Genomic DNA, 26160 nt, shown 5'->3' on the forward strand with positions numbered 1-26160 from the left:
TGTATACACACGACACTTGAAATCATGTCACACTGACGGATGTTTAAAAGAGATATGCCCGTTAATCAAGTATTGCGCAATACGATGATTTCTACACTGATTGTTAGTTCAGCGAAACCAATGGTTGAAGCAGATGAGTATGCCGATATATGGCTTAATATGACATCTGCATGAGGAATATGTCCTTTAAAATTTTGTTATACAGACAAAGTAATTATATAATATAACATATGTGATGAATTGCATAGAATTGATACCATGAGGCACCACTTCAAAATGGCACTGATGTTAAGACACTAAATGTTGGTCCCTTCTTCATTTCGAAGCTCTATGGTAACGCTTTTAAACATGCCTCCTTCGATGTGCTGTGAACACCGAAGAAGGCTTTCGCCGAAACGCGTTTGTTCATTAATTGCGGTTGAATAAAGAACGACTTTCAATGTCCTCCCTGAGTGCGATATTTCTTCAGAAAGGAGGAGGAAATTGAGCTTTGATTTATTTATATGATTAGGTTTTTTTTATTGTGGGAGTTTGGGTTTACTGGGGGTATGGTAGATATTGATTTTTGGGGGATGTTGTTAAAGGTAGAGGATCACTTCCCCCTGAACGCTCACTCCATCAAAGTACCGGGACAAAATCTTAATAAATTCTATGCATTTAAGAATGAAGGCAAAACGCCTGTGAAAAGGATTGTGAGTTTATCCTAACTAAGAGCCCACAACTCTGATATGGGACTCATGGCAAACTAACATTTCATTCCTTTATTTATCGTCATTGCAGAAATGAATGATTTAGAATTGGTCTTAATCCCTTAAATTCTTAGATTGAAATTGCCAGGGGGTTAAAAGAAAATGGGGGTGTTTCTAAATGCGAGTTCGAAAAAGAAATGTATGAATCTCCATATTTTACTAGTTGGTTTTTAATGAAGGACAGGTGGAGATTCTTCAAACTCATTTTAAGGAAATATGGAGTGTTGAATAGGTGGGAAGCTCTGAAATGTTTATCTTATATGCAATTTTTAAAAGTGGTATGTGCAGTATGTTGATTTGTATCGGAAATTAAGAGAAAATCCTTATTTTAAAATGTTATAGTCTCTTATTGTCTTTAATTTTGAAAGGTACGTTGTTTTTATGTTAGATGTTTTAAAGACTACACTCTAAATAAACATAGCTTCTGAACTGAACTAACTTTGAGAAGAGGCTCAAATATGTTTATGTTGTTGTTTAGGGGGGCTAAAATATAGGGTACAATTATGGGAGTTTACATTTTTGAGGGTAAGGTTTTATTTAAAAATGAATTATTAAATGTTTTTAAATTCTACCTAAATGTTTTAATAAACATTGTTATTTTATTTTTTTAATATCAATATTTTATAAAGTTGGTGTTCATTTATTTTGTGCTGTATGAAATATTCCTGTATATTAATGTTATAGTTCACATCATGACAGAGGCTTTAGTGGGTAGTGCATCAATGTTATTTATATTTGAAAATTTTTAAGATTTTCTTAAAATATTGACTTTGCCATTTTAAGTATAATTAAATTGCAAACATGAGGTAACTTTATTTGGAGTGTTTACAATTTAAATAATAATGCAGCATCCCACTCTTGGAGTCAGATTTCGTGGTTGAAAGAATGTGTTACTTTTGGTAACCATTATACAGATTTGATGTGAGAACATATTTCTATAACATCAGTGAATGCTTCTTAGGTCTTTTGTTTCATTTTATCGATTTGAAAAATGTGTGCATTAACACAAAGCACTGTAGAGGAAAAAATAAAATATGTTTTAGGAATGGTTACATTTTAATTTTATTTGATGAGATTATGTTGATGGTGGGGTGATGAAAATGTATTGAACTATGAGTGATATGAAGTTAGCTATGCATATTACATTATTAGTCATAATTTAGAAGTATAACATTGATATAGGCTCATTTTACTGACAACATTTCAAGATTTTTCTGTACACTTGAACATCAGGAATTTATAATTTTTTCTCTTTTCAAAGGTATATTATGAGCATTCTCTGAGGCATAAATAAGCATGCATTACAAGATGAGAACTTGCTCCACCACGTACTGTTAATCCATTCGAAAGAACATGAACCGCATTTATAATTTTTGACATTTACACCGTTGTTGAGTGAATGCTCAGACACTTTCAAAGAGCAAAGGACATTCCAATTACAATTTATTTAATATTTAAAATAGAAACTATCTTTGATTTGTACTGTTTTTAGCTGGGTTCATGCTATTTAGGAATCCCCATTCATGCACATATGCATTCTTTAACAAGCATTGGAATAGCCAATAGGTCTCGCCTTTGGGACCTTATAAGTGTTTAGTTATCCAGCACAATATCCTTGGTGCGACAAAATCAAGTGTTGCATGGCTAAACACTTATAGGGTCCCAAAGGTGAGACCTATTGGCTATGCCAATGCATGTTTTGAGTGAGTGGCTCGTGCAGGTATGCCACTGTGAAGTAGAGATGCTGCGAGTGCTTTTACAGGAGCCCCTGTGACATTGTGCCTCTTCAAAGTGTATCTTCTAGCCCCTATTCCCGTCTTCTCACACCCAATGCATCCTTAAATGTCCCATGTACAGCTGGGGTTGACACTCCTATTACTCCTGCCCTCCAGTGACATTTAACCTGTCACGGGTGGTGGTGGTGGATGTGGTGGATGTGGTGGATGTGGTGGACGTGGTGGTGGTGGACATGGTGGTGGTGGACGTGGTGGTGGTGGATATGGTGGTGGTGGTGGACGTGGTGGTGGTTGATGTGGTGGTGGTGGACATGGTGGTGGTTGACATGGTGGTGGTGGTGGGCATGGTGGTGGTGGGCGTGGTGGGCATGGTGGTGGTGTACGTGGTGGTGGTGGTGGTGGGCATGGTGGTTGTAGAGGTGGTGGTGGATGTGGTGGTGGTTGTGGATGTGGTGGTGGTGGTGGACGTGGTGGTGGTGGAGGACGTGGTGATGGTGGCAGACGTGGTGGTGGACGTGGTGGTGGATGTGGTGGTGGTTGTGGGTATGGTGGTGGTGGATGTGGTTGTGGTGGACATGGTGGTGGTGGTGGTGGACATGGTGGTGGACGTGGTGGTGGTGGTTGTTGATGTGGTGGTGGATGTGGTGGTGGTGGTGGACGTGGTGGTGGTGGATGTGGTGATGGTGGTGGACATGGTGATGGATGTGGTGGTGGATGTGGTGGTCGTGGTAGACATGGTGGTGGACATGTGGTGGTGGTGGACGTGGACGTGGTAGTGGTGGTGGACGTGGTGGTGGGTGTGGTGGTGGTGGATGTGGATATGGTGGTGGCCTTGTTGGTGGTGGATGTGGTGGTGGATGTGGTGGTGGATGTGGTGGTTGATGTGGTGGTGGACGTGGTGGTGGTGGACATGGCAGTGGTGGACATGGTGGTGGTGGATGTGGTGGTGGTGGTGGACATGGTGGTGGTGGATGTGGTGGTGGTGGTGGTGGGTGTGGTGATGGTGGGCGTGGTGGTGGATGTGGTGGTGGTGGTGGACATGGTCGTGATGGATGTGGTGGTAGTGGACATGGTGGTGGTGGACATGGTGGTGGTGGTGGAGGACATGGTGGTGGTGGACGTGGTGGATGTGGTGATGGTGGATGTGGCGGTGGTGGATGCGGTGGTGGTGGACATGGTGGTGGACGTGGTGGTGGATGTGGTGGTGGAGGTGGTGGTGATGAATGTGATGGTGGTGGACATGGTGGTGGTGGACGTGGTGATGGACGTGGTGGTGGTGGATGTGGTGGTGGACATGGTGGTGGACATGGCAGTGGTGGACCTGGTGGTGGACCTGGTGGTGGTGGATGTGGATGTGGCAGTGGTGGACATGGTGGTGGACGTGGTGGTGGTGGATGTGGTGGTGGTGGACATGGTGGTGGTGGACGTGGTGGTGCTGCACATAGTGGTGGTGGACAACGTGGTGGTGGTGGATGTGGTGGTGGACATGGTGGTGGATGTGGTGGTGGTGGATGTGGTGTTGGTGGTGGACATGGTGGTGGACGTGGTGGTGAACATGGTGGTGGTGGATGTGTTGGTGGTGGTGGACGTGGTGGACATGGTGGTGGACGTGGTGGTGCACATGGTGGACATGGTGGTGGTGTACATGGTGGTGGTGGATGTGGTCGTGGTGGAGGTGGTGGTGGTGGACCTGGTGGTGGTGGTGGATGTGGTGGATGTTGTGGCAGTGGACGTGGTGCTGGTGGTGGACGTGCTGGTGGTGGTGGACATGGTGGTGGGGGACATGGTGGTGGTGGTGGACATGGTGGTGGCAGTGGACAGGTGGTGGTGGACGTGGTGGTGGATGTGGTGGTGGGTGTGGTGGTGGACAGTGTGGTGGTGGATGTGGTGGTGGACGTGGTGATGGTGGTGGTGAACGTGGTGGTGGTGGACGTGGTGGTGGTGGTGGTGGACATGGTGGTGGATGTGGTGGTGATGGTCTTGGTGGTGGTGGACGTGGTGGTGGACATGGTGGTGGTGGTGGTGGACATGGTGGTGATGGATGTGGTGGTGGTGGACGTAGTAGTGGTGGACAAGGTGGTGGTGGACATGGTGGTGCTGGAGGACATGGTGGTGGTGTAGGACGTGGTGGTGGTGGACGTGGTGGTGGACATGGTGATGTTGGTGGTGGTGGTGGTGGATGTTGTGGTGGATGTGGTGGTGGACATGGTGGTGGATGTGGTGGTGGTGGACATGGAGGTGGTGGACGTGGAGGTGGTGGACGTGGTGGTGGTGGATGTGGTGGTGGTGATGGATGTGGTGGTGGTGGATGTGGTGGTGGACATGGTGGTGGACGTAGTGGTGGTGGTGGATGTGGTGGTAGATGTGGTGGTGGTGGACATGTTGGTGGTGGACGTGGTGGTGGTGTACGTGGTGGTGTATGTGGTGGTGGTGTACATGGTGGTGGTGGATGTGGTGGTGGTGGATGTGGTGGTGGTGGAGGACGTGGTGGTGGTGGTGGACATGGTGGTGGTGGACATGGTGGTGGTGGATGTGGTGGTGGTGGACGTGGTGGTGGTGGACATGGTGGTGGTGGACATGATGGTGGACATGGTGGTGGTGGTGGACGTGGTGGTGGTGGATGTGGTGGTGGTGGACATGGTGGTGGACGTGGTGGTGGGCGTGGTGGTGGTGAATGTGGTGGTGGACATGGTGTTGGTGGATGTGGTGGTGGACATGGTGGATGTGGTGGTGGACGTGGTGGTGGTGGTAGACATGGTGGTGGTGGATGTGGTGGTGGTGGACGTGGTGGTGGACATGGTGGACATGGTGGTGGACATTGTGGTGGTAGTGGACATGGTGGTTGTGGTGGACATGGTGGTGGTGGTGGACGACATGGTGGTGGTGATAGTGGATGTGGTGGTGGTGGACGTGGTGGTGGTAGAAATGGTGGTGGTGGTGGGTGTGGTGGTGGTGGATGTAGTGGTGGTGGTGGACATGGTGGTGGACATGGTGGTGGTTGACGCAGTGGTGGTGGACGTGGTGTTGGTGGACGTGGTGGTGGGATGGACATGGTGGTGGTGGATGTGGTGGTGGACGTGTTGCTGGACGTGGTGGTGGATGTGGTGGTGGTGGTAGTGGATGTGGTGGTGGACGTGGTGTTCAAATAGCTGGCACATTTGCCATTAGGATCCATACAGCATGGTGATACAGGACATTTGCTTCAACAAAACTTCCACCATATGAGTGAAATATGGGATGCTTTTTAAAAAGACACATACAAATGAAACGCATTTCAAATATTTTGACTGATTGAAAAATTAAGGGCTTTCACTTTTAATTTCCCCAAAGGGAATTAATTTAAAAAGTGCTGTCAGTAATAAAGTTAAATCGGGAAATCGGGGAGATGAGTCATCCGCAAGATGACAAAACAAGGAATGCCCGTGAGAGAGGGGGGGAGCAGGAGGTGAGCCCCGGAGTGGTGCGTGCGTGCGCGCGCAGTCAGCTCATTTTCAAGCACTGCACTCGTGCTTGTGGCACGCCTCTGCTCACTCCGACAAGGTGGATGCCACCACAAGCACGAGTGTGTGCTTGAAAATGATCAGAGTGACGGCTAAAGGCCCTCCTAAACAGCGCATGCGGGCTGCGTAGGCAAGACCTAAAAAGGAACTGTAGCTGCTGCTGTGTGTGAGGAAGAATGAGGGCTGTGACTCTTCCAAAGAGTGCAGAGGTATGAGAGGGTGGCTATGGAATTTTGAGGGATCATTAAAGAGAGCTGAGAGGCCATTCTGCTCAGAATCAAACTACTTGGATCCAGTTTCAGATGTGGTTGCATCAAAAAGTTGTCAAGTACATGAAAGCACAGTTCACTTTATAATACCCGTGGCATGCCCTGGTAGGGATGGGGATGGGCAGCATGGACATAAAGGAAGGTACTGGTGGAATTATGATTGCACGTTCAAGTAAGCTAGAGCTGTGACTTGTGTGGAAACTATAAACATAGGTAGCTTGGTACCTTTCAGAAAGTGTTTGTTGACACAACGACTAGACGTTTACCGTTGTAGCTAATCAAAATGTTCTATTTCACAGCACCTATGTTGTCTATGGTACTTACCTCTTACCTACTAACCTCTGCATCTGACAGCCCCACTGACCTCTGAGTGCTGTGCACGTTCCATTCCCCACTGGCCCGTCATGTTGGAAATTGACCAGTTTTCTTGAAGTGTTTAAGAATGAAGCGAGCACCAAAAGCAGAATTTTTTTGTTCCAGTGACAAAGATGTTTAATGAGTTTACAAGTCACCTCTGTGAAATTATATTGAAAGCTTCGATGAACCTCATTTTATCTGTTAAGTATAGTTCCCACAGAGAGCCATTAGCATGAATACCTGGATTCTAAACCCAGTCTTTCTGGGCTGTTGCACTTGGGATCTCAGAGAGCCTGTCTGAGCAGCACTAGAGAGCAGGGATCACATGGTCTGGAGTGGAGGAAATGGAAGGCACAGAGAGTGGAGGGGGCCAGGTTCTTTTTTCTCCTTTGTAGCAGGGATTAAAGGTCATGTTGTTATGCATGCTCTCCCATTACTCTTCTCACTTGCTCATCAGTTGGAAGCTGGGGCAGATGATTTTGGGGAGCATACATAACATAAATTTACAGATGGGTAGAAAGTAAATGGCAGAAATGTTTTTCACCGCTGGGTTCTGAGTGACATCATAGGCAACTCAAGATTCACTCTTGTTGTCTCTTTGATGTCACTTACGCAGGGATCTGAGCGGGATCATAGACAACTCTAGCTTCACTCTCATTGCCTCTTTGACGTCACTCTGAACACATTAGTAAAACAATCCCTATTATTCACTGTTTCCCATCTCTAATTCTATATATTTACCCAGTAGCGGCTCGAAGGAAGGAGTGATGCGGGGTGTTGGGATGGGGTGGGGGAGGAGCTGGGTGGGGGGGTAGTAAACTACGGAATACGGTCAAACAGAGGTAAGTAAACAAATAAATACATAAAACTAAATTCGTTGCACGCGCTGCATCGCATTTGGCAATGCAGGTCACGCAACAAAAATAGTTTTATTTATTTGTTTACTTACCTCTGTTCGGCCGTATTCCGTAGTTTACTACCCCCCACCCTGCTCCTCCCCGCCCCACCCTACCGCCCGCAGCACTCCCTCCACGAGCTGCTACTGTATTTACCCATCTCATAACAGCTCTGATCATTTCGCCTTGCTGTCGATATAGAACACTGAAGGGCAGAGCAAGGAGTCACAATTGGCCTGCATTGCTATCCATTTTTACTTTATCAACAATCAAACATTTGTCTAGGTCCATGATTATCCAGTTGAAGACTTCATGTAGGTCTCTGCAAGATAATTGATGAAACCGTGTGTCAGTGGACCCTGCAGTGTCCCATTTTCACATCACTGGACGGTATTCTACTTTAGACAGGTTTCGACAGTTCCACTCTATCAAGACAACTGGCCTAGCCTCCATTCCTTCCTCAGTTGATTGGGGGTTGGTTTTATATCAGTTTGTTATGCCCTTTTCAACATTTCCGTCTACTGTGTCTGTTTACAATGGGGATTTTTTTGTGATTCTACAAACTCTCAGAATTCCTCTAAAATCCCACAGTGTATACCTTTTAGTTCTGTTACCAGTGCCCACTTAAAATTTGTATGTTAGATACATAAAATGTTTTGCATATTTTTTTAAAGGCAAAGAAGTTCTACTTTTCTGACCAGCGGCATTTCGTAGAAAAAAATCACAGTTTTCCCTGGATATTACCCCTTTTGAAAAGGGCATGTTTGCGTGAGGAAGCGATATCTGTCATGATGCGTGCTTTGCTCTAAAATGTTCAAATTAAAAAAATCTGGAATTACTTATTCAAAAGTTATAAATTCTACAATATTCTAAATTATAACCTTTATTCGAAAATTTTAAGATAAATTAAGTTTGCAATTGTATTTCAACAGTAGTTGCTATAAGCAAAGAAAATCTTTAAAACAAAATGGGTCGCTTTAGGAAGCTATTAAGAAATTATTTGGGAACTTTGCAAATATACAATGTTTACATCGCTAGTTAGGTTTTAGGAGTGTGTGGATTTTGAGTTTAAAAGATATGGTAGAGTGTTTTTTTTAGTTGGTAGGAATAGTAGTTTATAAGACATATTACGGGCTAAACATTGATTTTTAAAATATATAAAAGCAGCACAAATGGTTCTTTTTATGATACTAAATTGCTTGTGTAACTATATTAGAAGAAACATTTAAGATAAAGGTACTCCTTTTATGGGTCAATGGAGTGAGAAATCAGCCCCTTTTTTTCACCACTTGTGTAGCACAATATTTAAGTTGCCTTATTGAATAAATGTGCTCAGTTTGTAATTTGCAACAAGATTCTTGCTTTGTGAAAAGGATAGGACCCCCTGCTATTTAATTATTCAGCTACTTTTAGAGTTCCTTAAAGTTTTTTTTTAATACACATGAGAAGGAGCAATATACATTTATGCCTTTACTTTAAGAAAAAATTAATGTGGAAGTGCAATTAAACCTGCTAATTATTTTCCTATGTAGAGAAAATATGTTTCCCGACCCTACTAGTAAATCTGGGGTATTCTGTATCTGTTCTCTACCACTGCGACAGATGTAGTCCTGTCCTTGAGAACAGTACATCTCAGAATGGTTCTTGGGTAGGAATAGGCCGAATAAAACTTTGAGAATGGCCATAAACTCACACGTTTTCAGGTATGCATACATTTTATAAAGTTACCCTACCCTTGGGAGAAGATTTACTCACATGAAAATCTGTGTGAGTTAATCATTTTGCAAGAGTAAACTCATTTTTTTGTTCATCACAAATGGGGCTTTCTGCTGATAAAAATGGCTCTGTATATTGAACCTCTAGGATATGGCACCATGTTTCAGGCATCTGAATGCCCATTGCTGGATAATATTCAAGGCTTCCAATCCCAATCCTTGTGACTGATAATAACACGGATTTTACCCTGGATTTCTTGGGAGGCAGTGAATTCATTTCAAGGCTGGTCGGGCATTGGAGTGTTTTGCTGTAAGTATAGTTTGGCTGCCTGCTTCTGAAACATTTGCAATCTCTGTGAGACCCACACAGTAGGAGTGTTCAAAGTCTTAAAGTGTTATTTTTTCGAGCACATTCTTACTAATTCTCACAAATATAACAATTACTAAACGTAAATCGCACTGTTAACATCAGTTCAGCTTCCCTCGCATAGGCGTACTAGGTACATAACAGATATAAGTGTTAGCTTTCCTCGCATAATACTAAAAAAGATGTAGGTATACAAGCAGCAAGTCTAAAGTTCCATTACAAATGGGCAGGCCAGCACAGAAACATCTGTACAAGCTTCCCTAAGATAACACGTGGAGGTAGAGCACCAGCTTCCATTACAGGCCGACCCGCTGCAGCCCAGGTGGTAGCAGGGCATGCTTTCTGAGCTCTGGTGGAAATTGAGGCATGCAGGCCAGGCAAAAGCAGAGCACGTGTCCCTCACACACATCGGACAGGTATAACAAAGGTAGCAAATGTATGCTTCCCTCACACACATCATAGGTTTAAAATGGAAAGAAGTGCAAGCTTAACACACACACAAGGAACAGGTGCACAGGACAAAGTCAGGACACGACTTCCTTATACAAACACTCACACACCGCATACACTGCAGCTGTGAAACCTTTATTTACTCGCAAAGAAGGCACAACAAAGTCCGCACCAGTGTCCTCATTCCTAACAGACTGCAGACAAATAAGCTTCTTTTACACTCAGAACGGGCTCGAAATGGTGCTACAGATGTGTGCAGCTGTAACACATGCCCGGCACATGTCCCAAGGTGAATTGTTTCTAGAGTTTTGGTCAAACCACGGTGAATCAATTCACTTTTTCGTATTTTTTTTAGCAAAATAATTTGCTAAAAGCAAATGAGTAAAACGTTGCTAAGAAGCACAAATGCAAAGTAGTTCGCAGAGCAAAGGAGAAAACTGCCTTTTTACAGCAGACGTTTCTTGTACAATATCAGAGCATTTCACTACAAACATGATTAAAAACATACTCAAAAATGTTTAACTTCATGAGATTTCAAAAAGTATTACTTTTTTTCTTGTAGGCTGCCCACCACTAGAATTCACTTAGTATTTGTGTTCAGTGAAATTTATTTTCACCAGCAAGGATGGTTTTTAAAAGCTATTCTGTCTCCCTGATAAGTTTCCAAAAATGCGGTACTAAAATACTTTCCACTTAAAGTGGGTGTGGGTCAATTTCATTGATAATAAAATTAGCCTTATGCGTTTGAGCACATTAATGCTTGTATTCGGCATTTGAAATCAGAGGCTGCTGTTGTTTCTGCCCCACAGAGCTGTGGCATTGATCCGCGCCCTGCACTTGATGACGACGGCCTTCTGGAACAGCCTGTTCTGCTACCCAGTGCCACTCCTAGACCACATCCAAGTAAGTGGGTGTAGTATGACTAGCAATGCTGAAAAGGGGGAGCTTCCCAGCAGAGAAAAAAGCGCAATATGTATGTCAACCAATACAAATATTCGGTTAATTGAATACCCTTGGAGTCAAGAATTGTCTTGGAACCACGTGTCATACATTTAAAGTTATTCATTGAAAGATTATGGGCCTTGTGTATGAACATATCTTCCCATAGACACAGAATGGGTAAAACCCTTTGATACATCTGGCCCTATATCTTATTGTCTGGTAATGTGTTAATTTCTGGTGGGGTGTGCAATTCTTGCAAAACACAATTTTAACTTTACAAACTAACTCCAAAATTGACCAAATCTAAGACGTGGCACCACTCGTTGTCCAGAGGTTCTCCACATTTAGGGATGGCTGTCCAGCAAAACTCATATTTAGACCTAATTTAAAGTTTCAGGACAGAACTGAAACCAGGAATTTCAAGATTTTTCATATTTGTTTTGTTGTGTTATTTTCATTTTGCTTATTTATGTATTTATGTTTTGCATTTTAATGTTTTGTAAACCACTCAGACACCAGTGGGATTTGTTTGTCTGATGAGCTTGAAAATAAAATCAAACAGCAGTTCTGCAATATGACAGAATGTGATGTTGAGAATGCTAGCGCACTCAGGTCGATGTAAGAATGACGGGAGGGTTACTGTGTATTTTGTTCACATGCAAAAGCATGTGAATAATCGCTGTTGATAGCAATGTAGTTCAATGGTTTATTGAATTTTCCAGAAAATAACAAACACTTCAAATCATTGTTCTCAAACATTTCCACTCTAGTGTTATCATTCTAGCTCCACAAAAAGGCCAATAGGTTTGTGTGAGTCCATTTGAACATAATCCACTCATCTACTAAATCCGGGCTGGAATTTTATCAATTTGACATTAAATCCATGAATTTTCAAGATAATGACTGGAGATCGAACTTCATGTGCGAATTGTCTATGTCTCTATCATTTGGTAGAGTGTACATATTATATATTTTATTATCATTTGGTAACTCATTAAACATTTACGTTTGTACGGTTTCTTCCACGAAGGAATCTGTGGATCATTTGATAATTGACTTGGATAGTATTGCTATGAAGACTGCGGAAATCTTTCAGAAGTCAGAGCACTGTCAGTGAATGCAATGCTGATGAGAAATCTTCTGGAGTTTTGAAATGTTTTTCTTTAGATTAGTTCAAACTGATATGTTTTAAAATGTGTATACTTGAAGGCGCTGTCTGAGTGTGTAAATATATTGGCAATCTTTTTTTAAAACTTTAAATTTCAAAGTACTCCTTTTTATGGAAACATAGATTCGATAGTAAGAGTTGGAGATATTACAGTTTTATCAGTGGGTAGAATCGGTTAGATTACATTTAAAGTATTTGTAGTTTAAGAGTACTTCTTGATAAATATATTTTAAATACTTGACATCTTATAGAACTGTGTTCCGTAGAGACACTAGGCCATATTTTAAACAATGATGGTTTTAGAGTACACTCTGTCAAGGAAATCAGTGAAGGTAGAAGAATTTGTGTGGATTCCATTTTACATATGAGAAACTTTTTAAATTTTAGAAATTCAATATTTTGTACCATTGTCAGTGGGAGGGCTCTGGTAAGTATTTTTGTATTTGCAATTCTAAAATGCTGCATGCTGGCAGAATATTGAATGAGAGTTGTGGCTACGGCTAGAAACATGAATGAAACTGTGTATTTTCTAGTTTGTTTGGCCATACGTATTGCACTTTCGTAAATTATACATTGTATTTGTGTCCGTTTTCATGCATGTTTACCTGGAGAAATATTGATATAAATTCTCTCAAGTATATACCACTGGCACAACCCTTAATCTTCATAAACTCCTTAAGAATGCCAGCAAACAGCGGGAATTGGAACTTTCCTAATCAGATAATGAAAGAGTCAAGAGCAACTCAATGTAGAATATATATTATGAGGAACTATGCTGCACGTCTGAAGTGCTGTAATGCCAAATTACACAGACTAAGCAGTTGTTGAAAGAGCATACTTTCAGGTTGAGCATAAAGTTGATTTTTTTTTTTTTCACAGATTCTTTCTCCTATATCATTGTTTTTCCTTCAGTGATATTTTATCAAATACGTATTTCTACTTTTGTGAGTCGAAAGAAATGTGTCTTTGTTGGGTTATCACATAAGTTATTTGAAATGTCACTTTTTTTCTTAAGAAAGAAATAAAAGCAGAGTAGAAGAGATGAGGGGATAGGAGAGGTGGGGAGGGAGGGCAGGGAGGAGAGGAGAAGAGAGGATGTCAGGGGAAGGGGGAGGTGGAGAACTGGTGCCTTGCTCCCAGTGAGTTCTCATAGTCTGGTAAAGGGAGAATTTCCAGAGTCTAAACACTGATAGTCCTTGAAGTGGCGAAAAGTGATGAAAGCCATAAATACTACCTTCACTTTAGAATCTGAGCGGAATCTCTAACCCTATGTAGTGGGGATCGCCATAAAGTTGTTTATGGCAGCTGTTTCACATAGCTCAAACTCTGATAACAGAAACTGTTATCATTGCCTAACCCAATATTCCTCCTTGTATTGACCTTAGAGAGATGAAAAGCTTAGTCCATTCTGCCAGGTTTACGGACTAAGATATCGTCCGCAGGCGCAAAACTCACTGAACTATCTTATCTGAACTGGCGCATGTGTTACTTTGGGGGAGTCTGGCCTCCCTGATGGAAAACATGTATCCCAGAGGACCCCAATGGGCTAGATGGAAATAACAATAGACATGCAAATGTATCTCCTTCCAGAGGGGCTGGTGCTTCTCTGAGGGGAGACCAGGCTCTGGGGGAAATCTCTACCTATCAGCCTGCATCTCTCAAAAGTGCTTAGAAACTCCTCTGTGAAAGCCTACAGTCACAGGGCTTGTTCTGAATGAATCGCTCAGTGTAAAGCAGCTTCAAAGCACTGTGCTTGTGCTGTGCTATGAACCTCTTCCCAAAAAAAAATACAATTCTTGTCCCATTAAGGCAAAGAGTGGGGTATGCAAAGCAACCTAATCATTACATTGTACCAAATAAAGTTGTTGGTTTCTTGGAAGCCAATAAATTCAATAGTTTTGCAATTTCACAAAGCACAGCAGTAATAATGTACCGCAATTCTGCCAGTAAAACAAATGTTTTTAACTTCTCAAGAAAATATACGGTATTGCATTTTAAACACAATTCCACGTCTTATAATAAATTAAAAAGTGACAATACACCACATCAATTAAAAAAGAAGAGGATAGCCTATGGAAAGTAAAATGATAAAACAGGGCTTATTTGAAACGAATTTAAATTAATTTAAACAGGCAGCTTCATTTACCACAAGATGTGCACTTAGAGCATGGTGTGTTTTTTGCACTTTTTTACAATCTTGAGTCTGGATGTGCTGGTTTTAAAGTATCCTGGCCATTTTGCTACCTGACCACTTCGCCATTGGAGCATTAGAGACCCCACAGTCTACGGTAAAATCATGCCGAGGTGACCGGGCACCACCATGGCAAAAAAATACTGGTAGCACATGTTGGGTTGGGTTTCGCCATTTGAAGGTTTGCCTCTGCAATGGGGAATAACACTCAGGAATGGACTTTCAGACCACTTTCACCACACGTTAATGCTCTTGTTGCTCAGCTTTGCGGTGCAATGTCCTCCAGGCTACAAATTGAGAAAATTCAAGCAGGAAAACCCTGAAAACCCTGAGACACAGTGTAATGTGTGTGAAACTCATGATTAAAAAAACTGTTTGGTCCAATGTTACCAGGGGCATAGCTATCAATAGTCCAGCAGGTGCAGTGGCACCGGGGTAAAGAGGTGTGAGGTGTTACCTCTATCCCAACCCTATGGGCGGAAGTGGCTCATTGGTCATGCTTGTGTTACAGTATGGGGCATGCTTTCTGTGCCGCGGACTTTTCAAAATGGACATGGTGCCCCAATTAAACATGAGGAGTCTGGGCACTCAGAGAGAGAGAGGGTCATGCACCACTGGTTCTGAGTAAAACCCACTACTCTTCAAGGTCATGAGGACACAAAAGGTTATCATAGGGAAAACCATTTCTGTTGTTGGGACACCTGCCTGGGCCAGCTCTCTTTTTACGCCTTTGTCTCTTTTTTCATCATCTTTGCCTCTCTCTCTCTCTTTCCAAACACTATAGTGTTACCCTTTCAAACACCTGCATGGCTCATTTGCGATTGCTGCGTCTAATCAATAAACATTGCAAGGTAGGCAAAGTAGTTATAATTGCTTCAGAGCCGCCTATTTTAAGAGAATAGATTTTTTCCATGTTCACTTTTGTCTTATACACTTAAATTAATAAATACTTTTTTCCAGCAACTATAAATAGATGCTTAAATGCTATCTGGAGGGAAAGAGGGGTTGGCTTCATATCACTGTATATCTTTTTACAAAAGTTGGACCCGCTAGCTGCCTATCTGGATTTATATAAGAATAAGCCATTCTTTCGGGGACATTTACAATCTTATTTTGTGTAATCGATACTGATGGTCTTAGAAAATGTTGTTTATCAGTAGCAGAGCGACATTTTATATGTATTGCAATGTTTGTAGCAACGTGGGAAATCCACTGAGATACTCTTTTCTTCATTAGCAGCAAAAAATGAATCAAGTTACATTTTATGAAATTATCTATGCTAAGAGAATCGGGTAGCACAATATGAATTAATTTGTGGTAATCTTGGGCTATTCGGAAGTTTTGGTGTGTGAGATACCTTATCACAATGAGGCGTTATATATGTAACTATGTATTGCATTTTTTATTATTACTTTTTTCTTTATTGTAATATAAGATCGCTATATAGCTTTTTGAGAGGTTTGGATACTACTCAAAAAAGGTAGGTTACAATCATCAGTAATCTCTATACACCATGGCGTTGATGTCTGGCCTAGTCACCGTGCACTCTTTCCTGGTCAGCACAAACTATAGCTTAGATGCCACGCTTTACCACAAAATATTAGATCAGGTGACAGGCCATGCTATCTGGTTTTCTTGTGGTGGGGTGTACCCAAGATTCATGTTTCCTTAGTGCTGGGTGTGCCTTCTCAACGTGTAGACAGTTGTGCACATGTGAATTGGTGGTAAAACTTCAACTTGCAAGGCCCTGGGGAAATTTATGGGGTTACTTTAGCCCATACCCCCAGAATGCAGGTTTTTTATTGTGTTATCCGCAACAATGCTAAACAATAATGTGTAAACTTTTCATATTTGCATATGTGCAAGGAGTAAGAAGGGGCATGATGTGTATTTCAGAGGTGTTTCACGTCCTGTAAAAAGTTGTATTTGATTTCAGAATGAAACAAATTCATAGAATAGATTTCAGTTAAACCCTTTAATATACATTTTCTAAATTAATAGGATTTTCTATTTAGCAAACATTAATTTATAGATTATTGCATTCAAAATTGTACTTTCCAGGCTTTTAGTTTAATAAGTAAATTATACGAACCTTAAAAAATGTGTTCTCTATTTTAGTGGTTCTTAACTTTTAGGTTCTGTTGACCCCCACTTAATTATTAATGGAACCCGATGTCCCCTACTTAATCCTTATTGGAATCTGGGTATCCGCATTGAGTAATTACTGGAAGCAGGGGACCGGGCCTAAGCACCTTCGATAATTTGAACCACAAAACAATACATAACTAGTACTCATCAACCAAACATACAAATGATTAAATATTTCTTAACTCACAAAAAATATAAAATAATGTTTTTTTCTTTTAATGGGAAAGTTTGTGCTGTTCTAAATTCAATTGAGGCCTCTCATCCTCCATACTATATTCTATTTAATGTTGTTACCAGCAGCCGCGGTCGGTAGTAGGAGTAACTGCAGGGCGGTGACATGGGGAGGGGCAGGGTGGGGGGTAGTAAACTACGGATTATGGAGGTTTACAGGTAAGTTAACATATAAATTAATAAAACGAATTTCGTTGCGTGCACTGCATCCCCAAATGCGATGCAGTGCACGCAACAAAATTTGTTTTATTAATTTATATGTTAACTTACCTGTAAACCTCTGTAATCCATAGTTTACTACCCCCCACCCTGCCCCTCCCCACGTCACCGCCCTGCAGTTACTCCCACTACCGACCGCGGCTGGTTACCAGTAGCGGTCCGTGGAGGGAGTTCGGTGGGGCAGTGAGGCGGGGCATGGGAGGGGCACAGTGGGGAAATGTAAATACCGGAATATGGATGAACGGAGGTAAGTACACATTTAAATAAATAAAACGAATTTCGTTCCGCGCGCTGTATCGCATTTTGCGATGCAACGCGCGCAAAGGAATTTGTTTTATTTATTTAAATGTGTACTTACCTCCGTTCATCCCTATTCCGGTGTTTACATTTCCCACTCTGCCCCTCCCCCCCCCCCGCCTCACTGCCCCACCGAACTCCCTCCACGGACCGCTACTGGCTGTTACACTGATTCCTCGAATTAGTCTGAGGATATTGACTTACTTTTGGCCTCCATATTAAAATTCCTTCACATTTACAGAATGTTTTTTAAATTTAAATTATCTATTATTCCTATATACCTTCAGAGGTGTGGACACCGTGAGTTGGATCCATGGACCCCCAGCGGTACCTGGACTACAGGTCAAGAACCAATGCTCTATTGTATTATTCAACAAGGTTTGTAGATATCCTTTTCCCTTCACAGCTCTACACTTCCTCGGTCCTGTCATTAACAATATTTCACTTGTTTTGAATTCCTCTCAAGGTTTGCAACCCCAAGTCTGATTCCCTCTTACATTGTTTTTACATGCCACATCTTCTCACTCACTCCTCCCCCTTGTTATTTTTTGTAAGGAGGCAATCCCTCCCCGACATGTTTTTTTTTAAAATAGTTTTCTTCACCCCAAACGCCTCCTTTTTATCAATTTTGTGCTCACCCGATGTACCCTTAGTCTTCCTCTTCCATTTTTTTCCCAATACTGTCGCCCCTCCACAACTGTGTTTCCTTGCCCCTGGTACTCTGATATTACACTAAAACTATGTTCCCTAATTGGGATCCACAAAGTTCTTTAAAAAAAAAAAAACACACACACACATTCCAATTAAGCTGTCAATTGGCTTAAAATTAGAACCATTGTTAAGTAGCGTGGGAAATATATATACACTTATGAATCACAATTTACTTTCAAGCATTTTAAAATTCACATTAAGTTGTAGCCTAATTTTTTCAATTCTACAGCTTCACCCAAAGATTCAAGGGTATGGTGGAAAAGGTCTTTGCAAACTCAACTGAATGCCAAAGGCACTTTTTTGCATATTTTAATTAATTGTTTTTACTCACTGACATTCATTCGTAAAAAAACATGTTAAACACCTTTTTTTTATATGGTACTTTAACACACAGGATGGCTTTATAACTAATTAATATGTTAATTTTTAAGTGTGTCAATAATAGGTCTAAAACGATTTATGAATGTTGTTACTAGCAACATTCATTAACAAGAGTAAAGTATATTAGGTTGTGATGTTTTCCTTTTATCTTGAATAGATTTTAATGTGTCTATGTGTGACTGTGTTGGTTTTGTTTTAAGGACATGTTTGTGTAAGTAAATCATATGTGACCTTGATCATAAGAAACAGTTGTTTGTGAATTCGTAACTATTCGTGGGGAAAGGATGGTTCTGTTATCTTCGGCCAAACTGCATTATTAATGTATTTGTTGTTCACTAAATCAAGCTTCTAATTTACATTCCAAACGGTAAATACTAGGTGTTGCAGCACAAGTATCTCTGTTTGCAGCTTTGCCGTGTGTGTTTCGCAGCATCACGAGGCCATCGCCGGGTGTTCTCGGACACTCCCCACTCCCTGGGTCCTGAGGGGTCGTGATGCGGCAGCACGTGGACATTTTGTGGGTCTTTGAAATCAGTGAAGTAGCGTCCCTTTGTGCTCCAACGCACCTGGATCCCGTTTTCTGCAGCTAGCAAAGAAGATTCAACTCTAACCCTAGCCGGTCTTTTCATTGTATTGGCCTGGATTGGCGCTATGAGTCATTTGGGTTTAGGCGCTATGTAAACAATACTAAAATTGAAACTATGTCCTGCACTGCAAAATCGCATGGCCTTTCTCTTGTCACTCCTATGGGGGCGCTGTTCTCCTTCTAAGCACCAGTCAAGGTGAGGGTGGGGGTTTGACCCCAGCTGGCACCTTGTAGGCTAGCCCGCCTCTCTGATCCTGTCAGGAGCTCGCTGCTAGCATTTGAAAAAGTAAAAACATCCAGGATAACGCTTTATTGCTGAAAATACGCCTGGCCCCGCAGATCCGAGTATAACCTGACATTCATTGGCTCTAGAAGAGGGTCTACTCCGCCTTTCATCATGATGGAGGATGAAAGTTTCATAACATAACATTGCGCCGTTCGGTTGGGTGATGAGCAGCTCAGGTGAAGCAGGAAGAGAAACTGTACCAGAGGGCGCGCGCTCCGTGGTGTGAGGAAAGAGGAAAACTAGAAATGGACTCAGTGCATCACGGGCCTGGCAGCCCCTCCCTCGGGTCCTTGTGCCTTATGTCACCTGGAAAGCCTAGTATATGCATAGCAATTAAACCCTGTTTTATGTAGCGCATAGTGACAGTCATAGATTCGCAGCTCTATAAATAACTCGAGTTGTTTACACTTGCACAGCAATACAGAAAAGGCTTTTCCAAAATCGCTTTGAGATTGAATGAGGGTCATCGTTAGTGTGGGAGCGGCAGTGACGTGACGGCGAGACAAAAAGACACTAAAATCAGTAATAGCCGGAGCTTTCGGTGACGCAGACGGCATCATCCAGACCCTCGTCTGCAGCATCATCGGTTTTACTGTTATTGTTGTTTTTATTGTTGCTGTTGTTATTATTATTGTTGTTTTAGCAGTAGTAGCAGAAGTGGTAGTTCAAGGCACCACGTGTCTAGTCCACAGAAGTCGTATCCGACAATTAATATGAAGTCAAATGATAACAATAAATATTGTTATTTACGTTATTATCAACGAGCAGCGCCTGGTTATGGCAACATAAAGAAACGCGCCATATTATTACTACACTTGTAACAGGTGTCGTTCCTTTGACGTCATCACTATTAAACTGCAGCAAGGTTTGACAAGCAGGAAATAACTAACCCCGGGGTGAGTGTGGGGAGGGACGACTTGAAGATTTTGTTGTACAAATGTCTGATTCTAGGGGCACCCGTGCACCTGCTGTCACTCACTCCCCCAGCCCCAGACTCACCTACTGCATGTACATTGCGGCCGGAAGGGCGGCTAAAAAGCCCCGCCCCGTCGCCCTCTTCCATTCAGCGTGACCTGGCGGCAGGGTCAGCTGTCGGAGGACGCCCCCCACATCAAAGGCCATGTTCCTCCGCCCCCAGAACAAGGGGGCACAAAGGCCTGGACAATGGGCCGATTAGGTCTCCGCTGCCGGCCTCCCAGCACACCGGAGTCACTCCGGAGCGCCCCACATCTGCATGACAAGGGGCAACCGTGGGCCTGCCCCAGAGGGCCACTTCCCGGCCCTTTGTTCCGTCCCCTCTCCATACACGCCCCTTCCCCCGGGAGCCTTTGAACCGCCCGTGGCCCCTCCTGCTACATGTGTTCATTTTGAATTGCATGTTGAGCCGCGTCCTCTTTAAAGGGAAACCTATTTGGGTGCCTGGGCAGGGGGAAGACGGGTAACCCTACCCCCTCTTCCTCCCTAGCAAACGGAGGCGTTCACGTGGAAGGAACTTCGCTTTCTGAAATTATCTATAATTAAGCACGCTTTCAATGGAAAAACGTTCATATATCCTAAAAGTCATAACTTAATAGCGGGATGCATCAACACGTACCCACTCTGTTTCTAACGTTTCCCATTTCTTAGGTTGCTTTGGGATTATTTTTCCCACGTAATAGTAGCCGTTTATAGGCACTCAAAGGACGTGGCCCTTTTATTACCCGATCAGGGACGCATCTTCCATCGGTGTAGCAGTGCCCAGAGGCCAGAGGGGCACGCGGAAGCCTGATTATGGCTGCATTTCACAGTTGAAACAGCGACCAGGGGGGTCTTCCTACTTTGCACCAGGGTTCTTGACGTAGTGGCTACACCACTGTCCACGGTAGGGTCGGCCCTACCCGCGCTCCACTTCGGTTCTTATTATGTGTCCAAATAATTGTGATGAAAGGATTGCCTAGCTCAAGGCTTGCTGCGACTATATGTGAGCTGCCACGTTTCGCCGCTCTGCCTTTCATCTTTCGGAGTCGATTAAAACGTTTGCCTTTGAAATGCGTAGCAATAACAACCAGTACTTAATGAGGAAAATAGCATAAGGTTTTGGGTATTTACAAAACAAGTGGCGACAAACTGAGTTACATTACTTCCGATTTGTTCTTTCGGTGTTTGCAATGTGCTTGCAATATTTAATACTATAGAGTTTATAAAGCGCGTACCTGCCCAAGGAATGGGGGTTCTTAGCGCTAGTCCAAAACAGTCTGCAGAAAAATGGTGAAAACCATATTGAGAGGAGGGTGCCTAAGTAGAGAAAAGTCATGTCTTCAAATTTTTTCTGAACTGCAAATAATAATGTTTTTCTAAACTGCAATAAAAATGTACTCCCTTTATCCTTCAGGGAGAGCTAGTGGGCAGTGCCCTTGGGTCTTTGCTGCCGGTTTTTTACTGGCCCTGGTGGTCAGTGTCTCCCTACAGCTGATATGTTATGGTGGCACAATGACGTCAGCGCTGTCCGCGAGCGGGTACCCTCTGCCCACTGGTGTTACGCACACGTAGCTCTGATGATGGCTGCTGCGGCGACACGTGCCCCTGAGACACCACCACTGAGCACGTACAAATTACAATAAAAGGACTTCCTGGGGACGGGGTTTGTGTTGTCTTTCTATTTTACACCCACCACTTTCATTAACAGAAGAAACTCGGCGACCTGCGTCACTTGTCATCCACTTTCTATCGTGTCTTGGTGCTTCCGGGTGACGTGAAGACTAGAGAGATCTCCCCACACGAAAAATCACTGGTGGGAGCCCTTGTAGCGCACTGAGCACCAAAGCTAGGCGCTTCGAAATGATAAACAGCCATGTCTCCCGACAGATGCAGAAATTCAGGCCAATACATTTCATGCTCAAATGTTTTTCTTTTATAAATTACATTTGTGGGTGATGTTGTATTATACATATTTTCTTAACGCCCCACTACAAATCATACGATTGCACCCCGCAGCGGCGACAAACCTGAATATACTCCAACCAAAAACAAACTGCCAATGTTGGTGTAATTACCGTTGGCCGTGGACTGGAACCTTTCATAAGCCGAGGTGTCGCCTGGCGCGTGGATACTAGACGCCATGATCACTCTACTCAGCGGTGCTCGTGGTATACACCAACCACGGATGAAAGGATGTGCCTCTCGTCGACACTTTGCAGGCACGTCTTAGGGACGGGTGGTTAACTCACTGAGCCGGCACGTTCACTCCTTTTATCTTTACACTCCTTTTGGTGAGAACGTTCTTTGGTGGGTAACTCGTACTGGCTCGTGTCGTCCCTCTGAGCTCTCTACTTCTGACGCATCTGAATTTCTGTATATTGAAAAGAATGGCAATCTTAATTCTATGTATTAATATTCTGAAACCTTTGGGCTTTTTTAGCCCCGCCCGTGCGTCACTTTTAATATGTGAAAAAGTGAGGCACCGGCTGCAAGGGGCTTGTAAATAAGCCCCCTAGCCTGCCTTCCTCATCAATATTTTTAAAGGTTGGCCCATGTGACATGTCTGCTGTTGCAATGCGCCGGACTATGAATGCAACGTCATGAAGGTCGCCCTCCTCAAATATGATTATGGCCTAGCCGCGAGAGCTGTCTGTCTGTCTGTGCTGTCAGTATTTGTAAACGACGTCCTTCTCGAAAAGGCATTTTACTCAACTCTGCCGGGCTCAAAGTCCCCGGTGTTCACATTTAACGAATTGTGGGATCACCTTTTAAACCTCATATCTCGAAAAATGTATTTTTATTAAACGTAACACAGTCTCTAATATAAGCATTTATAAATACCGACCCTCTCAAACACCAACCGCGTACAATGCGAGATTCAAATACGAATACACTTAAATAAAGACTGTGCCCTCAAAGTGAATATTTCGAAACCCTAAGATTCATGCAATTATATTGAACATGTCTAACTCAAAAACACACTTCAGATTGTCTGGTTTTTAATGCGAGTGAACTTGGGAAACAGTGACTCTGTTTAAGACAAATTCCCACCACTTTATGCAATTCACCTACCTCGAACTCTATATTATGTTATGTTCTGCATCGTCACTTTCCAGGTTGGGGATTTTTGTCTTCCTTACCAAAAGCGCTCTGGGCTCCCTGTGCCCTGGGGCATCTTCGGCTATATAAAGCTGCATAAATAAGTAGAGGAAACCCCTAGCCCCCAAAGGGGCTTTAAGTCCTGGCCTCCATGCTGGACAGGGCCTGCGCCACTCTGAGCATAGAGTGCTTCTCAGCGTGGAGGTGGACAGAAGCCGGGCCAACTCACAAACAGTGATGGCTCTTTCCAGGGTGATGGCTCACTTCACCTCCCCTTGCTAGGATGTCTCATATTCCCTGCGCTCAAAGCCAGGGAGTCTATCTGCATACAGCGGGGTAGTGGATCTTCAAGCTAGATCCATTCACACCACAGGGCCCAAACGATGACACTGACAGTGAGAAGACACTGGTCGAAGCAGATCCCCGGATCTGGAATAAAAAGGACAGAGGTCCTCCTACATATGGCACTGCTCACCAGGCCGCTGCTCATCAAACTGGATCCTGCCCATGAGAAGTGGCAGCTTCACCCACACACGCTGCCCTCTCTGCCCTGCTGGCTTGCCTAACTTTGTGCCACCCCATTTGGATGAAGGAATTGGGAGATTACAAAATGTTTACAACCAAACCAACCCAGAAAGTCTCAAACATTCTTATGTCTTTAATATTTCTGTGATAGTCTTTACTACCATAACAATATCTTCAGTAACAATTCTTCACATTCAAAATTTGCAAATGAATGGAAACTCATTGTGTCAACATTAACACCACAAAAGGTGCACACATCCGTGTCCCAGCCAGAAAACTCAGCTTGTCCTATTAAAGACAGACAGACATATACGATGTAACCCATCTTCATGCAGTCACATCATTCAATTAAATACAGAGCGTAAATACGTGCAATACATGTGTGTAATGTTGTGTATATATATATATATATATATATATATATATATATATATATATATATATATATATATATATATATTATGACAGAGATTGAGGTGTGGCTAGATATGTGCAGAGATACAGACTGATACAATATTTACGTTAATGTGCATTCAATTATATTCATATCTTAATATTTTAATATATGAATATAGTATCCTTTCCACATATCTAGATAAAAATGAATATCTACAAATATATATATAGATAGATAGATAGATAGATAGATAGATAGATAGATAGACAGACAGACAGACAGACAGACAGACAGACAGACAGACAGACAGACAGATAGATAGATAGATAGATAGATAGATAGATAGATAGATAGATAGATAGATAGATAGATAGATAGATAGATAGATAGATAGATAGACAGATAGACAGATAGATAGACAGATCTCTGCGTGTGTGTGTGTGTGTGTGTGTGTGCGCGCGCTCAGGATGGTGGTGTGCTGTAATTGATGGGAGCTGTAATTCGACATTATAGGCTTTGCAAATGTGACCAGGCTACATCTAGTCTTTAGAACAAATACCACAATATTTTCAGAAGGAACCCGACGATTAACAGGTGAAACGTGCACAAAAAGCGGCTGCGTAAAATGCATGTTTCCAGGCGGCACGGGCCCTCGCTGCGCAAAACGTTGTGTACATAATATAGAGCTCGTCGGCCGGCCCACAGCACTGTAAAAAGTGAGAGACATAACAATTGACATTATGAGAAGTCTGAACCACAAGTTTCAAAGAACTTGTATAACCTTCCCTGCCCATTACAAAGGGTCTTGGAGCCCCCATCCTAAACACCCCCATAAGGTACTGGAAAAGGCCTTACCCGAGCCCACCGCGGTGGTGATGCTCCCCTGAGGAAGAGAACCCCCTCCCCACTCACCACTGGCGGTGCTGGTGCTGCCGGGGACCCCTCCCCTCCTCATCCACTCGTAGGGGTTTCGCCTCTGGGAGTTGGGGGAGAGCTGGGGTCCGGCGCTGCCCAGGGCCGGTTGAAGCATCCCCTGGCCCGGGGGCTGCACAGGGTTAAAGTCCGCGGAGCTGTAGCCCATCTGTGCCGGGTTGGCGGGTGCTGCCTGGGCAGGCCCCGGGGGCCCGTATCCATTCCATTCCTCCCTCGTGGGCGCATAGGGGGCTCCCCACGCAGCGGGCCCCTGCCCGTGGTGCTGCTCACTGCCGATGCCCGTCAGGTGGTGGTGGTGGTGGTAGCTGGTGAAGTCGGGGTACTGTGGGGGTGCCGGCACGTACCCTTGCGGGCTCAGGCTCAGCCCGGGGTGCCTGGTGCCAGGGTTAGGGTACATGGCGGACTCCTTATCCAGAAGATACCCCACATACATTTTCCAGGAGGGGTGATGTGGGCATGCTGCGCCCCAAGGCTGCCTCCAGGTGCCCTGCTGAAGCGCTCTCTGCTCCCTGCGAGTCCTGCCGCTGTGCGCAGCCACACCCCGGGCGCGGGCTTTTATTGGGCCACAGGGTGCAAGGAAGGAGCCTCGTGCATTTCAAAGGGATCCTGGGAAACAGGCCGAGGGCCACCAGGCCAATTCAAACACTACAAATTGCCCAGCGAGATAAAGACGGGAAAACAACAGGGTGTTTATGTTATAGGTACAAGGGGGGGATTGCTACCCCTGCTCCCTCGGGCCCGACACCCCTCCCCTCCTGCAGGAAGCACGGGACAATGGCACCAAAACTCATTAACGAACCCTTGAAGTTACTTCGTGAGTTTAAGGAGAAATGTGGGGGGGAGGCGGGTGATTATATACAGGCAGAGGACGAGGTAGCTGCAAAAGGAAAGCCTGCAGCTCATAGGATCAGCTGAACGTGGCAGACTGGATCAGGCCTCGGACAGGTCAGCAGGTGCACCGTTCTCCTCTTCCGTGGGGTATATACTTGTAAGGTAAAAGGACGACACCAAAGTATTTATCTATCGTTCCAAGTAAATCAATCCATCCAT

General features: G+C 43.7%; 1 protein-coding gene across 2 annotated transcripts in view; it reads right to left on the reverse strand.

Moving 5' to 3' along the window:
* CDX1 (caudal type homeobox 1) overlaps positions 1-25660 on the reverse strand; it is a 43923-nt gene extending 18263 nt beyond the window's left edge. Inside the window, exon 1 of one of the 2 annotated variants that reach the window (XM_085617729.1) lies at positions 25033-25660. In XM_085617729.1, the coding sequence (XP_085473855.1) occupies positions 25033-25543 (511 nt within the window). In that variant the 5' untranslated portion in view covers positions 25544-25660. The remainder of the gene's footprint in view (positions 1-25032) is intronic. The other variant, XM_085617730.1, reaches the window with a different exon arrangement.
* Between the last annotated feature and the right edge of the window lie 500 nt (positions 25661-26160).

The sequence above is a fragment of the Triturus cristatus genome, chromosome 7, assembly GCF_964204655.1.
Source record: "Triturus cristatus chromosome 7, aTriCri1.1, whole genome shotgun sequence".
In the NCBI taxonomy this organism is placed as follows: Eukaryota; Metazoa; Chordata; class Amphibia; order Caudata; family Salamandridae; genus Triturus; species Triturus cristatus.